The 15511-nt window shown below is 37.2% G+C and overlaps 1 protein-coding gene across 12 annotated transcripts in view; it reads right to left on the bottom strand.

Moving 5' to 3' along the window:
* Positions 1-15511, bottom strand: part of sgip1a (SH3GL interacting endocytic adaptor 1a) — a 73441-nt gene that overhangs the window by 40371 nt on the left and 17559 nt on the right. For 4 of the 12 annotated variants that reach the window (XM_030131477.1, XM_030131479.1, XM_030131478.1 and 1 more), the window contains exons 1-6: positions 5252-5330; positions 3235-3298; positions 2453-2477; positions 2292-2312; positions 886-948; positions 245-308 (exon numbers count right to left, since the gene is read on the bottom strand). In XM_030131477.1, coding sequence (XP_029987337.1) covers positions 245-308; positions 886-948; positions 2292-2312; positions 2453-2477; positions 3235-3298; positions 5252-5282 — 268 coding nt within the window. In that variant the 5' untranslated portion in view covers positions 5283-5330. Of the gene's footprint in view, positions 1-244; positions 309-885; positions 949-2291; positions 2313-2452; positions 2478-3234; positions 3299-5251; positions 5332-15511 lie in introns of those variants that run through there. The other 8 variants (XM_030131471.1, XM_030131472.1, XM_030131473.1 and 5 more) reach the window with 6 other exon arrangements.

The following is a 15511-nucleotide window of genomic DNA, read 5'->3' as shown; positions in this document are numbered from 1 at the left end:
ATATGTTTACCCAGATGGAAAAAAAAATGGTTATCAAGATTTAAGTTCTGTTTTCTGTGAACCAGGATATTTTTAATTTGAAGCCCATCTGTTTAGCGAGATGTACAACGGCAATTTGTTTCCAATCAGTTGAACAAATTGAACAAAACCAGTGCAAACAATAAAACAAGCTATTTCTGCCAGCCAAAGAAACTTGGCATGAAAAAATAAGGCAAAATGACAAAGTTAGCATTGTTAAGGATATCTGCCTCTTCTGTCTCATCCTCGGGTCTTATACTGTAGCCCTCATCATCCACCTCAGGAGAGTTCTGAAACACAGAGTCAATAGTTTATCAGTAACATATTACTAAAAAAAAAATAACTGTGGTTGCTATCAAGATTATCACAGCTTCAATCAGTCTTTTTAATATTATTTTATGTAAACTGATACACCAACATGAAGATACTGTTATTATGTTCAATACAATTAAATATTTTATATTACATAACACAATTCCTCCTGTTCAAGGTTGGCTCACATATTGAAAAAATAAATAATACTGATGATCTTAAATAAATGCCAAGGTTCCTCCTTAATAAAAACACACCAAATGCTTATTGACTAAGTCATAATCTGGATTTAAAATGTAAGCATTTCAGTGGCACAAGTTATAACAGATAAGACCATGCACTTGATTTACTAGAGCCTATGTGTCACTTAACATGCTTGGTCCACACCATATTGATTTTAGAATGATACAGATCAATACTATGGATGCTTTTTCATGTGGATGAAAGCAGAGCAGCAGTACTGAGGTCACATAAAAAGAAAGACCTGGAGAACCAGTGCTTACTGAGGTAGATATCAGATCAAAGCGGTATGAAAATAAAAATAGTTTTACTTACATATCTGTCCCAGTCAATATCTCCGTAGAAGCCATTAGGGGCCCCGTTGGTCTTTTTCTGAGACTGAGAAGAGAATGACAATAAAATAAAAACATGACACACTCTAACACATTTACTTTTGTTACATTATTGTCATAATATTGTTTACTCTGTGGACACATCTCATAAGGTGGTTACTCTGTTTAGTAACATTGATGTTTCTACAGATTTACACCACCTAATGTGTAACCACTATATAGCTAATCAGAGTGTTCCCTAGATTATCAGAGGTCTTCAGGAGTCAGTGGGTGTGGAACGTAACATTTTTTGGGCCATTATTATTATTTTACAGTCGGCGAAAAAAATATTAGACCATCAAAAGTCATCAAAAACAATGGTTATGCAATCAAGTACTAACTCCTGTGTGTATCATGTGACTAAAACAGACAGAGAAGAAAACATGGAATGCCTAAAAGCACTGTTTTTGTCAGTACAATGTCATCACTATTGATATAAGAAATGAAGTGATTTTGGTTATTATCAAGAAAACCATGAAAAATGGTTAGATATCAGCCCTGAAATCAAACTTTAATGAGCTATTTTTGTTGTTATCACTATATTTGTCCGAACAAATGTACCTTTAGTTGTACCAGGCATGAAAATGAACAAGAAATTAAAGAAAACAAGGCTGGTCTAATAGTTTTTTCCACGACTGTATGTCTGTGTACTAAAATTTGCACAAAAGCTTGAAAAAATAACCCAAAAGTAGTCCACTAGAAACTACAGCTACAACTACAACCATAAGATCAGAGAAAAGTCATTTAGTTAGTTTAGATGCTCTCCATACTGATTTTAAAATAATTTGGCTCACGTGCTTCCAAAAATTTCTTGGGTGCTCACCTAAGCCTTATAGCGGTAGGGAAAACCCCGCTTACTGAACTAGATGAGATCAAAATAATAAACTGTTGCTTAATTCTGTTCTATAAATGAGCAGATCAATTGTGTATTGACTGGTTACTATGCATGCCATTTGAGATATTCCTCAGGGGCCTCATGGTGGGCAAATTGAGCACTTTATCTGGACCATTAAGTCTGACGCAAACAAAAATAAAGCTCTGTATTACTCATAATCGGCTGCTAATGATGATGAAAACTTCTACTAAAAACTCAAACAGGGCTGTGTAATATTTAGAAGGTTTAAGTTGGTATAGGAAGCCTAGTGGAAAAAGCAAAATGTCCTGTAGTCCTTTTTGTTTTTCCTTCCCAGGGCTCCTCAACAATTCTGCTAACTGAAATCAGTACCTGAAACAACAACACTGAAGAATTACAGGAACTACTATGATGACTATAACCAGTCTAGGTGCTACAAACTACACTATTCTAGAGATTAATCTACTCTAAAGAAGGACTAGAACTGTGTTTAGTACCGATTCAACCTCTTGGGGTTCCTGGTGAGTAAGAAGAACACAGAAAAAAAATATAACTCACAACCATCATGCTTGATTTCCTCCACTAATGAAACAGACTGAAGACTAATTCACAAATTAATTAATTGACGGAAATATGTAGAATATTTTCTGTTACTTACTCCCCCGTCTCTGTCTGGGGACCCCCTGTGAGAAATTAAAGAAGAAAGAAGAGAGGAAAAGATATGTTACTTAACATGTGAGCTCTTCATTTTGAAATCAAGTGCTTTGCTAATTAGTCGAGGGGAAATATTTAAAAGGGGTATTCAATGAAAACCTTTTCACGCTGCTGTACGCTCATACTTATTCACTCGCAAATCACTCACAGACATCGCAGCACAAGCAACAAGACGGCCTAAAATGTCTCAGTCAGTTACAAATTGGTTTAATAAACATAGAAAACTTAAATGCTTCCAAAGAGCAAGTTGACCCAATCTATTTTGGATACCAGATTTATTTTTCACCCTGTTATATTTGCATAATTTCACTTCCCACAAATGACAGACATAAACTTCACTTGCATTCACGCTGCAATTCAAGTACCCATATTATTTTAAAAATCCATTATTACAAGGCAGTTTAATAAATGCATTGTAACTGGCTGCTAAACTCCTGTAGAACAGTCAATGCGGTGCTCCAGAATGCTGTCGAACCTGTTTAATGGAATCTTTTTATACGGAAGTTGTAATTGTTCTTTCTCTAATCATCCTTTTATTCTGTTGTACTGCATATGTACAGCCTGTTGGCAAACCGGTTTTTCCCTCTTAAAATGACTAATACCTTTTCTATTCACTCAGCCAGCTCTCCATATCACTGCGCAGCATTGTGGTAAAACCTTCGGCAGTAGGACGAGTAATACCCTTTGCAGTTTAATCATACACCATGAGGGAGAAACAGGACTTACGTCGAGTCATTGTCCTTTTCTTTCTTCCGTATCCCAAAGGCCTTCCTGGTACGTTTTTTCAATCCTGAGGGAAAAAGAAAAAAGAAAAAAAAAAGGTTATTGCTTGAGCAACACCAAAGACACAAGTAAAAGGTGTTGTGTTTGTGGGTGTTTTAAAGGGTATATGGGATCAACTGTTTGGCATCTATCATCCCGGAGATGAAAGGCAGCGTTTTTATGCATTATTGAAAATCCAGTCGCAGTGATGTTGGGCAAAAACTCTCCTGCTCGACTAAAACCGTGCTCATGGTCAAGGCTGACGGCCTTCTAATCCCCAAGACACCTTTTTGATCGGAAGACCGATTAGCACTGTTAAAAATCAATGCGGGAAGCATTAAATAAAAATAACCAGAGACCGCTATGGAGCATGGAGAAATCTACTGTGGGGATACAGAATGGTCACACATATTATGCTCATTAAATATGTGAGTGAGAAATTCAATTAAGGCTACTCATCTTTCCGTGAATATCTACATGTCACAAAGACTATGAGCAAGGTATTAACTGACTGATATTAATTAATCCAACTGCTATGATGACGTTTCTTGTTAACAAAAGAAAATATCAGTACACTAGTACAAATCAAGCAATGTGTGAATCAAATACTGGGTTTACAGAAACTTCCTGTAAGCTTATGTTGAATACAAACTAGCAGCGTAAATGTACATCCACATCGAAGAATAAGAGATAGCCATGTTCTAAGGTTGATGAACATAATGTAGAACTACATTTCAGAAGCAGAGAAGGCCTATGCTTCTATGCTTCTCAACTTCTATGCTCCACACGTCTGGAACAAACTTCCAGAAAGCCTCAGATCAGCTGAAACACTCAGTTTATTTAAATCCAGGTTAAAAACCCACCTGTTCTCAGCTGCATTTGAACAGAGTTTTTATTCAACAGTTCAGATCTGCACTGTTTCTTTTAAGCTTAAAGTTTTTATCTGCTTTGTCTGGTTATCTGTTTTATCTATTTCTCTGTTTTTTTTCTCACGCCTATACTTTTTATTGCTTCCCTACTGTAATGTTTTTAATGTTTTATGTAAAGCACTTTGAATTGTCTTGTACAAGAAATGTGCTATATAAATAAACCTGCCTTGCCTATGTAGAAGCATTAAACTGTTAGCCGTTACCAACTTAGCAACATGTCACAATGAGCTTAACTGACTGATGTTTAACTGGGTCGGTCCCATTATGACGAGTGGAAAAAACAAGCACAGGAGCTACAAGACAACCTGTTTCTTCCAAATCAACCGAGCAAGAAAACCTGAGATTCAATGACGAATGACAGCAACAGAAAAGTATTCTATTTTGTCATTTTTGTACTTTTCTAACATAAGAGATGCTTTTCAGTCTTGGAGATAATTGTGACCTATTGCCTTTTGGTTCTAATCAGCCCAACATAAAAACAGTTTGTGAGAATATTTGTTTACTTTTTTTTTTTTTTTTGTTTACAGGCTGCACCAACTATCTCAAGGGACTATGAAACACAAAGTAGAACAAGCTGCCCTGCACTACTGTCTGGTCAAAATTAAATGATAACAATCTACCCTTAGGCATTTGAATGGGGTTTTTTTTAGCCGTTGTGATAAATTTGTACTATATCAGGACTTCACTGTGCTGTTACATCTATAATATAAACTATTACATAAGATTAATTATCCTTACATTGTCTCCTGTTAAAACAATCAAACACTGGAACATCTTAAGATCAAGTTTCAGATAAAGTGAAACAGCACAGTTCTGCATGTGCAACTACATTTTACTTGCAGCATTTTCTGATCAGATTGTTCATTTCCCTATTTGATTCCTTTTCATACAGATGCTGAGCAGAGTGCATTTTTGCCTACCAGGCAAACAAAAACCATTTAATCATATCCTGTCCCTGTACCCTGAAAGAAACTCAATAATCTGAAATTCATTACAGCTAGATCAATCATTTTAACAACTCAAAAGTACAGTTATGCAGAACAAAGTCTTACCCACTATGAAAGCCCAGTTGTCCCCATCCATTGCTTTTCTGATAATTCTTTGACTCTCATTCTTTCTCTCCGTCTGTTTGTGAACTCACCACATCATCCCATGACTAAACTATTTCTTCCTCATCCCTCATGCAGGCTCACACCAAGCCTGAGAGGAGGAACCTGATGCTACTTCCCTCTAACACACACACACGAAAACACACATGAAACAGACACAAGGTATCACGATCCTGCTCTTGATCTGTGCCCGCTACTCAAATTCAACACCACTGACTCCATTCATGAATTAAAGACAAATGTCATCATCATAGCAGATATATTAAAAACTATGTCATGTCTGGCTCCATGTCTGCCTCTACACTATTTTTTTTCCTTAGGTCTTGACATAGGATGGTCATTTACTAAACCGACCAAGAAAAATGGCACCCGTTCACTGATTCAGCAAATGCATTTGGCCTTGCACCTAATGAACAGTCACTGTCACAGCTCAAATAAATGTCCTGGAACAGAAGAAAAACACCTGCACAAACACAAATAGATGCCTTTTCTTAAACACACAAACACTGCACACAGTGCAGAGACATGCACATAAGAAACAGACACTGATGAATTTTCACAGACAGCGTTTAGAGAAGGAGACAAATGCTCTGTTGTATATTTCCTCTTTATGAAACTGCTAAAAGTCTGCTGGTTTGGCATCTAGCTTAGATTCAGTAAAACATTGGTTACGTTTATTTTTGATTCAGTTGAGTTGAAAGGTGTTTCAGTTCTTTAAGCAGTGACAAGTAAGTTACAAGTATCTCACCCAAGTGTTCACTATCTCTTACTTTGGTGCCAAAATATGTTAGTATCAGTGTACCTGTGCCCTCCATGATACTGTTAACTGGCCTGGTTTCTCTATTAATCTATTAATTATATCATCTTAAAGTACACTACATTAAGTATTTTAAGCACTATTAAAGTTAAACTTGAGATTCTTCCTGGATTTTTTCTTTTACATGGTGTACAGTTATCAGTGACTCAACTAACTTAGCTAAATTGTTAGTGAAGCTGATGCTAATATTGTCAACAAACACTTTTTTGTATTTCTTTCCTCCCTCGTGGTGTCGCTTCGTGTCTTCCCTGTTTCCTCTTTACTGTAAATCAAGTTTTGGCCCGAAGTTAGAGCTGACAGGTTTACAACTGTGCTAATGAAAGAGGATTTTGTGTATGTGTGAATGTTTGGCCATGTTGGAGTACACATGGCAGCTGCGTTCAGGCTAAAGAAAGACAGCAGAGTCAGCTGTTCATGAGAGACAAGTCTGCACATTATTTAAATTAATTTCTTCCTGTTTACCATGTCATGTCATAAATTTCTTCTGATTTTCTTTGTGATTGTTGTTCAGTGTTTGGATGACTGCAAAATGTATTGATAAATGTAGGTTATTGGTGGAAAAGGTATGTTTAAGGCAGATAGCAGCATAAATTAAAGCAGCAATTTGCCATCTATTATCAGCAATCTATGATATTATGCGTTTCTCAGATTTAGAAAATACAGGAAATTGTGGCACTCTACAAAAATGATAAATGTAGTGCCATTCCTCAGATCATTCCAAGAGTACATCTCTGTGCAAGACCCGTATAAACTACATATTAATCACACTTACAAAGTGTATTCACAAACAATTTCTAAGTAGTAGTGTAAGCAGTGCAAGCAGCGACCAAAAATTTGGTGACAGAACTGAAAGACCATATAAACGTATAAGGAAGCGGTTCATTAACAGAGAGAGAAATAACAGAGTGGATAGTACATGCTGTTAAATGACTTAATGGCTTCCGCTCAGAGGGATGCTAACACAAGTGCTAACGTAATTAGTGGTTTTGTCTCAAGACACAGTAATGTAATTCTAAGAAAAACCAAAGGGCATGAAGCCAACCAGAGCAGGACAATGCCAAACCTAAATAACTACAAGAGGATGTGAAAGCCACAGTGCAATGTCCAGTGTCATTCAAAGTCCGCTCTGGAAAATACCTATAAAAAAACATAGGGTGTGACTCACAGATGTTTGTGTTATATTTTCATACTATATTAGACTTCTGGTTGGTCTATTTCTCAGTGTTTTTTTTTAATCTCTGAAAAGACTTTTGAATTGAGGCTAAAAGTGAATTTGGAGAAGTGGGAACTTAACCTTATATGGGACCCAAGAAGTGAATACAAACTCACAACAGGAAAATAAGCACTCAGAGCTGCTGAGAGTGTGTTATGATTACAGCGCTGTGAGGTCCACCCTTCAATCTAAGGGAGGGGGTTAACACTAACTTTGCTTCAATAAAAACAACCTCCTTGAAAGACTACAATTATAGATTCCTATTATTAAATTGAATGCATGTGTTTCCTACAAGCTCTCGCCCTCATCACAGCCTGGGAGTAAAAACATGCTTGTGCTGCAAATCATGAGCCTCTTACAAAGTTTGGGGTTTTACTGTGTTTTTCGGAGAAATACAGTGTCTGGGTTAAAACACCTTTTTTTTTTTTTTTTTTTATAAAATCGACATCTAAACTTAATTTAGATTAGCATGGCTTTCATCATGAAAATAGTAGAAATGACTTTGATGGTAAACTATTTTCATATCTCAGTTCTTATCCAGTTAAATTTCCTGCAGCATCTTTCCAAGAAATCTGTCTCTTTTTCTATTAGAAGAACTATGCTTTAAAGAGCCACGGATGTGTATTAAACAAAGACAAAGTGTAGTCTTAAACTTAAGTGTTTAAGTCTGTGCACTACACTCTTTCGGGATTTCCTGTGCATGCATATAATGTATGCCTGTTTCCGGTGCTTTAGACTCGTTTAGCTGTCGTTTGTGAAAAGAAATGTACAGCATGTAAACTTGCACGTATTCTACAGCATGCCCACCCAAACACAGTGATCCTCTGGGCAGGGGGAGCAGAGGCTGTTCAACAAGCTGTTCCAAAGGGGAAAGAGAAGAGGCTTCATCCACAAGCTAACAAAACACACACAGGTTTTTCTGCCAGCCAAGGCAGAGCAGGCCAGACTGGGCCACTCCAGCCCCTGAATGGAGGACCTGTGCCGCCGTGCATAGTAAGTAGAGAGTGTGATAAAACACAACTGAGATTAAGACATAGTGTTGGATTTTCTTGGTAGAAAAAAAATGTTGACATCCTTGTCTTTTCAAAGCAAATGTTTTTCTTAAGTTAAATTACCTCCTTCTAATTTGTGGGGGAGCTTTTCAGAATCAGATTTTTTTTCTTTCATTTAAGCATATATTGTTTTCTTTTCATGTATAACCACATAAAATAATATTTTTAAGTCTATGTACATGATCATGCTCTGGTAAAGCATGGGATACAACTTATAACTAAAAGTCTTAACTCTGTGTGTCAGATTGTTGTTGGTTTTGAGTCAAGCTGTTGACTAAGCATGGGAAAATCATGTGGATCTAGTGGCTGGCAGGCAGGTTAGCAAAAAACAGCTAATGAGGGGTGCAGGACATGAACAGAAAAAAAAAAAAACAAGCAGACCGGAAAAAAAAAAAACCTCCAGGCAGACAGGCTTCAAGAAACAGTAAGTAGATAAGGGATAAAGAACAAGAGGTGAGACAGGCAAATAGCACTGACAGATAGAGAAAGTAAGACAGGCATGTTGCAAATAAGGGGTTTGAAAGAGTCTTTGTTTTGTTGGAATGACTCATTCATCCAAGAGGAGGAGGTGAGGAAAGACAGGCTGTTGAAGATAGGCAGATAAACCAACAGTGACCTTGCGATGCTGCAATGATGCTGAGGCAGAAAAATGCTCTAATATGATGAGGACAGACATCCTAATGTGCAGCCAAATTCACATAACAGAAATGCTTCCTGCATCTCAGTCCTTGTGTTTCATCTTACCACTGAGCTGTGCTGTTAATACACAGAGCAGAGCACACTGGAGATAGATGTGATTATTTACTCAGGAAGTGCTTACAAAACCCATATGTTCCTGTTTAGCAATGATGCACAATGAGACGCATTCGTTAAATACAGTATGAAGTATCATGTATTCAGATCTAATTTATTAGAGGCACATAATCTATGCAGACACGCCGGAACTGAATAATTTGGTGTCCATATTCTGATAACATTTATTCAGAATCTCCCACATTTGGCAGCTAACTACCAGGGAAGTGCGTTCACAGCCACCACTTCTGCAACCTCACTTCCTCTTACTAAACATCGAGCTGGAAACCTGACAAAATACAGCATAGAGCAGAGGAGCTGTCTGTAAAAATGTCCTCTCATTCATCTATTGGCAGCACAAACAGAAAGCCAACAGGCCATGGCATTGGAATGGGCAAGAAAACCTCCAGAGCTGACCGCTGACAGCCATCACCTGCAGCCATGCATCTGTGTGTGTTTCAGAGACAGAGCCTGTGTCAGTGTGGCAGAGAAAAGACAAAGAGGCGGTGTCAGTTTGCGTTTGTGCCTTGTGGATGCTAAAATTAGAACTTGACTGTACTGTCCAGGTGGCTGCACTGTGAGCTATCAGCTGTAACACTCACAGCAACCATGTACTCAGCTCATACACAAACATACACATACGCACGCACAATAGGAATCGGGTGCGTGTCTGTTTTTTGCACGGATGCACCCTTTGAAAAAAGGCATGTTTCACCGAGTGACGTCAGCCACCTCCACGAAAACTGGGTCAGGGCCAGAAATCATAATGCAGCACGACGACAGTTGGTGCACAGATGAACAAAAGATGTTAAAGAATGGCAGGACAGTGGTGATGCAGTTATAAACACCGCTTCATCCACAAAGCAATTCATTTATTCATTTATAACATTACCAGATAAACAGAGTGGTCATGATGGCAAACAGAGTAAAGGCAGAAAACCACAAATGAATGGCCTGAGCAGTAAATATTCCACACTTGTGTTTCGAGTGGATATCATAAACATTTTTGTTTCTTTTTATACACTAATTTATCAATCAATATTTGGCAAAAGACTCTTTACAACACTTGTTCATCTCTTCTTCCTTCTCTATTGTTCTGTGTTGTCTCTTCACCCCCCCACTCTTCTCCCAGTAAACAACCTGCACTTATGGTTCCCATCCCCAGGCCGCAAATAGCATCCACCAAGGACTGTGTTGCAAATGACCCTACTACCGAGCCAACAAGATGGCTTTTACTGTCAATACGCAGTACAGAGGCACAGAGAGAAGATGGATTTTTACACACCGGTCTGTCTATCTGTAGCAATGAATCAAAGTGGAAGATGCAGAAATTAAACTCTGCCTCCGCCACTTCCAACCAGTGTAAAAAAAAACAGCGTTGCACAGATCAGTTAACTGGAATTGAGAGTTCTTTTTGAAGTTCGATTGCCCGTGACTAGCTTATTGCTGACTGCAAATATATCTGATACTGTATCAGTAAAATTTACACAAATGAGCTGGATGATGGTTGATGCCATGTGCATGATGACACAAACTGTGAAGACACAGAAACACACACACAATACACACAATACACACACATAAACATGTCAACACAAAGAACAGAATAATTAGCTTAGACATGACTAGCCAAGTGAAATGAACATCATTTGTCTCTGGTGCTGCAAATTAAGCTGTGATTAATTGCTTATCTGCTCCATCTACAGTGTTGACATAGCTATTTATTAATTTATGTGTCAATATGAACCTACAGTTGAATTTCCCCACAAAGAAACATGACATAAATGTTTGTACATCAATTATAGTTCTTAGAATGAAAGAAAATCTGTCCAAGAAGGAAATGGAAGGTCAGACTTGTAAAGTTAAGATTGAAGCATCTCTGGTATCAAACTACAAAAGAATGTTTGTCATTTGCCAGTTTATGCTTTGAAAGTTTCAACTGATGTTCCATTCTACAAAAGTTTAAATATAAATCTTAAAGCAGCAACAAAAACAAATGGGACTTTAAGTTTTACTTCAGAGTAATGTTTTCACTAGCTTAAACCTTTCCAAACAAGCTTTAGGAAAAATGTCCAGGAAAAAATGTATATGTATGTATGTTGCCTATACAGTTGTTAAAACCCTGGTGAGGCCTCTGGCTTTTCCCAGGAGACGAGTCCCCAGCTATTTCAGTCATGTCCTGCTATCAAAACAGATCACCACAGCTGCCACTGAGGAAAAGAACAAAAAGTCGAAATCCTCCCTTCTTCTGGCTTCACCCACATTAATCTGACAGTACCCAGAAATGCCATCTAGAGCCGCCCAGCTCCCAAGGGACGACAAAACAGCAAGGAACAAAAATACCTCCTTTTCCTTTTTATGGAAGCTGTATTTCATTGTCATAGTGACATGGCATGGTGACATAGCTGCAAAGTGATGTGAAAAAAGCAAAAGCACCGCTATCTGCTTGGTAAATGGCCCTGGGGACACTCATTCCTCAAGGTAATGATCCTTTTCTTATGTAAGTTTTCTTAGGGAAATTACAGAGTATAACATTATTTAAAAAGTTAGAAGAGACCCGATTCGTGCATTTTGTTGAACAAATATACATCTTAGTTGAGCTCAAAATACCTGCAACTAACACTAGTTTCTTCTACCATGATTGAGATAATTAGAAAAAATAATGTTTATAAGAAGGTGTGAGACTGAATTTGTTGGTGCCGACTCCAAATTCAGTAAAAAAGAAAAAAAATTCTGCCTCATTCCGAGCCTCAAACCTTGTCTGGTTTACAAGTGTTTCAGTTACAGAAAAAATGAATGTAAAACACCTACACAGTTCAGTGGATCCACAATATTCATCATCCTACCGGCCTCATGATGTCTTCCTCTTTTTTTAAATCCTTTTTAATCATCACATCACTCTAATCAGTTCAGGACCAAATGGTTGAACATGTGAGCCTGGTGAATGATGCACCAAATGCATCTTTCTGCTCAATTTCTGCAAAAGCTACAGTAGTCCTGTCTTTTTTAAAAACATGATACCATCTCTATTATGTTACATTGACTCAAAAATGACTCATAAGAAAATAAACTCTACAAATATCTGTATTAATTCAAACAAGAGAAACAAATTCCAACTCTCGGTGGGTTAAAAAAAATGTTTTCCAAGTTTGTCTGTTCACCAACAACACTACAGCAAATTCAATTACAGTTTCCTGTAGGCTTTTTGTTTTTGACTCAGGACAAAAATAACATTGTTCCACTCACTCAAGTTTTGTGTGATGTGAATTTTTAGTGCTCTAGTCTGGCACAGTTACAGTCACATATTGATCACGGGTCTCCTGAATGCAGTTTTCTAAGGTGAAGAGCATTATATAAATTTATACTGAAGGGAGATGATTGACTTGGCTGAATGGCACACTGGTCCTATATATATGCAACTACAAACTGGTGACTACTTTAATATTTGATGGAATACATTCCTTAATAGTATTTACAGAGATTAATTTTTTTTCAGCTTGGTATTAGAAAGAAATGAATTTGTTTAAAACTAGACAAGTGTAGACTATATGATATAGGAATAGCAATATTTTCCATGCTATCTACTTGTGGCTAGCGTTTGGTTTTGCTGCCTTTTAGGCCCTACTTTAATGTGGAAAAAAGCAGAGCTGACCCATCGATTAACATAATTCTAAGTGTGTTTATTGACAAGTGATCTGTGTTTACTGATCAATGTATCAATCTCATGAGCTTGTTTATGAAGGTCATCTGCAGCGCCACAGACTACTGTGTAAAAAACTGTGCAAAACTGGAATTTATGTATTTCAAGACATATCAAACATTTTACACTACATATTAACACTGCAAAAATCTAATTTTTTTTTTTTTTGCTTGATTCAAGATTTTTTTGCTCATTTCAAGCAAAAAATCTGCCAATGCAACAAGTAAAAATTATCTTAGTAAGATTTCTTGAAATAAGATTTTCAAGATCTATTGTCTAAGAATAAGGCCATATATCTCACTGAAAAGTTACTCTTTAGGTAATTATGTCTTATTTTAAGTGTGGTGAGATATTTTGACTAGAAATGTGAAAAATACACTTGGTAAGACTTTGATTTTTTCCAGGGAAAATCACCCACTGTTGTGTTAAAGGATTATTGGCATTACTGATTTCACAAATTGAATATTCAGCTGAATTCAGAAACATGATTTTAGCTTGACTTCAGGCCAAGCACTTACAGAACACACCTGAACACTACCTGCCCATGGAAAAATAGGTAAGTGCCAACATTAAATGAGATAGAGCTAAGGAAAAACCTTGAATATTCAGGAAAACTGTGATATTTTCCTCAGAAATGGACAAATATTGCCCAACCTTAAACTGCTGCTACAATGGCAAATAAAGACTCAGCTGGGTTGGCCTTGCTGTTAACCAATATGATGCTATGATTAAAAAAAGAAGTATTTCTAGGCTCCTGCTGTCACTTGCATGCAATTATTCTCATCATGCAATCAAAGAGGAGGGGTGTTATGACTCAGACTGCTCTCTAAGCTTGTGGAAGCAGCAAATATGATAAATGCGTTACGTTACTGACTCAACTGTCCAGAGTTCTCGCTATTTTAAATGAAATGCAAGGATTCAAAGTGGTTGAGCCATGAGGCTAAAGACAGTGTGGGTGTACAATAAAGTGTGATTCACAGAAGAGAGGATAATTTTTTTTTCCTAGACTGGGAGATCTGTGTTTGTACTAAGATGGGGAGAAGGAGGTGGTAGAGGAGAAGGGAATGATAGAGGTTTGTGGTGAGAAAAAAAAAAAAAAAAAATCAACATATAAACCAAACACAAACAGAAAGGTCAAGCAGCTGTTAGTTTTGTTAGTGATGTTAGCTTATTTGATTTGAATTTGCTCATTGGAAGCAGATGAGTCGTGTAGTTTACTGGAAAAATATTGAATGGTTGTGCAGTTCTGCTCCATAAATGAGATGATGACAAACAGGATGATGGACAGACAAAACAGTCAGCAGTCAAATATGGAATAATAAACAGTGTGGTGAAAAAATATCAAATGGATTTCCAGTTATACCTCAAAAACATGATGACAGACTTGTGAACGTGCTGATCACTATATCCCTCTGCATTCTCTGTGTTTGTATTGACAAATGGAATCACATCACCACCGTGAGTAGAACTGTATATCCACAAATTTATCCCAATGTAGGCTCGAGTCTAAAGTGACTGTCTATGTTCAATTACAATGAAAGCAGTGTGAAGGTTATTTGCTCACCTTAAATGTGTAGATGGTAAAAATAAGACTTTATGGGTAGAAAAAGGTAAAATTAAGAACCTATTTTACAAGAGTAAAGGTAAAAGTTATGCTATGGACACTGCTCTTGATCAAAATTACATCCAGTGAACCTTTCCTTTATGATCCCCAATGCAGCTGTATATCCACAGTCCATAAAGTATGATAGAGTGTGTGAGTACCAGTGTGTGTTAGTAGATAATCCTGGAAAACGCCCCACTGGGCTTTCTAATGTACGTCTCAATGCCAAATCTCCTTTCTGACAACCACTATACCAATCAGGTAAATGGACTTGATTTCATCCCTTAAACTCTTATATAACAGAGGGATCATCTGATTCAATTCAAAATATTATAAATATACCATTTATATACCACATATAATGACAGAATAGAGTGTTTAAAACCCTTTCAAAAGGAGTAAGAATCAAAAACTAGTTTCAAACTATCCAATCCATAATAAATGTTGCCTCTGATTCATTTTATGACGTCCAACCATTGTGTCTAACTGGGTATTGATATGTACAACATTGTAACCTTGAAGAGTCAATAAAGTGGAACTATCCTTCTGGTTACAAAAAAATACCATAAAAATGGATTCCCGGAACAGTCCTCCTTGTGTTCTCTCTTTTCCAAATCTGATGTCAGCAAATAATTGTAACTTTAAGCTGATGTTCTACTGTACTCGTCCTCTCTGTTGTGCGTCCCTTCATATGTCTTGCTTGTTTGCCAGACATTTTCAGGACCATATTCTGCGACTTTGTGTCTTGAACAAACAAGAGTGAAGACAACTATTTATTGCATTTCTGGTTTATAAAATCCAGTTTAGAAAAGAAAAGTGCTTGGTGCATGTGCGGCTGAAAGGCTGTCAATGGCAAGAGACAAACAATTTTTGGATTCTGAATGAACTGTGCTATCAACTATGTCATCCTTGGTATGTTTTTTTAATGTCATTCTTTAAAAGCGATGCGACAAAGTACTGAAAGGCGTGCAAATCACTACAAGTCTGGTCATGTTGAAGCTGCAGAGACATCTTCACCGACTCTAA

This window comes from Sphaeramia orbicularis, chromosome 4 (assembly GCF_902148855.1).
Source record: "Sphaeramia orbicularis chromosome 4, fSphaOr1.1, whole genome shotgun sequence".
NCBI lineage: Eukaryota > Metazoa > Chordata > Actinopteri > Kurtiformes > Apogonidae > Sphaeramia > Sphaeramia orbicularis.
This window is presented reverse-complemented; position numbering and strand designations above follow the sequence as displayed.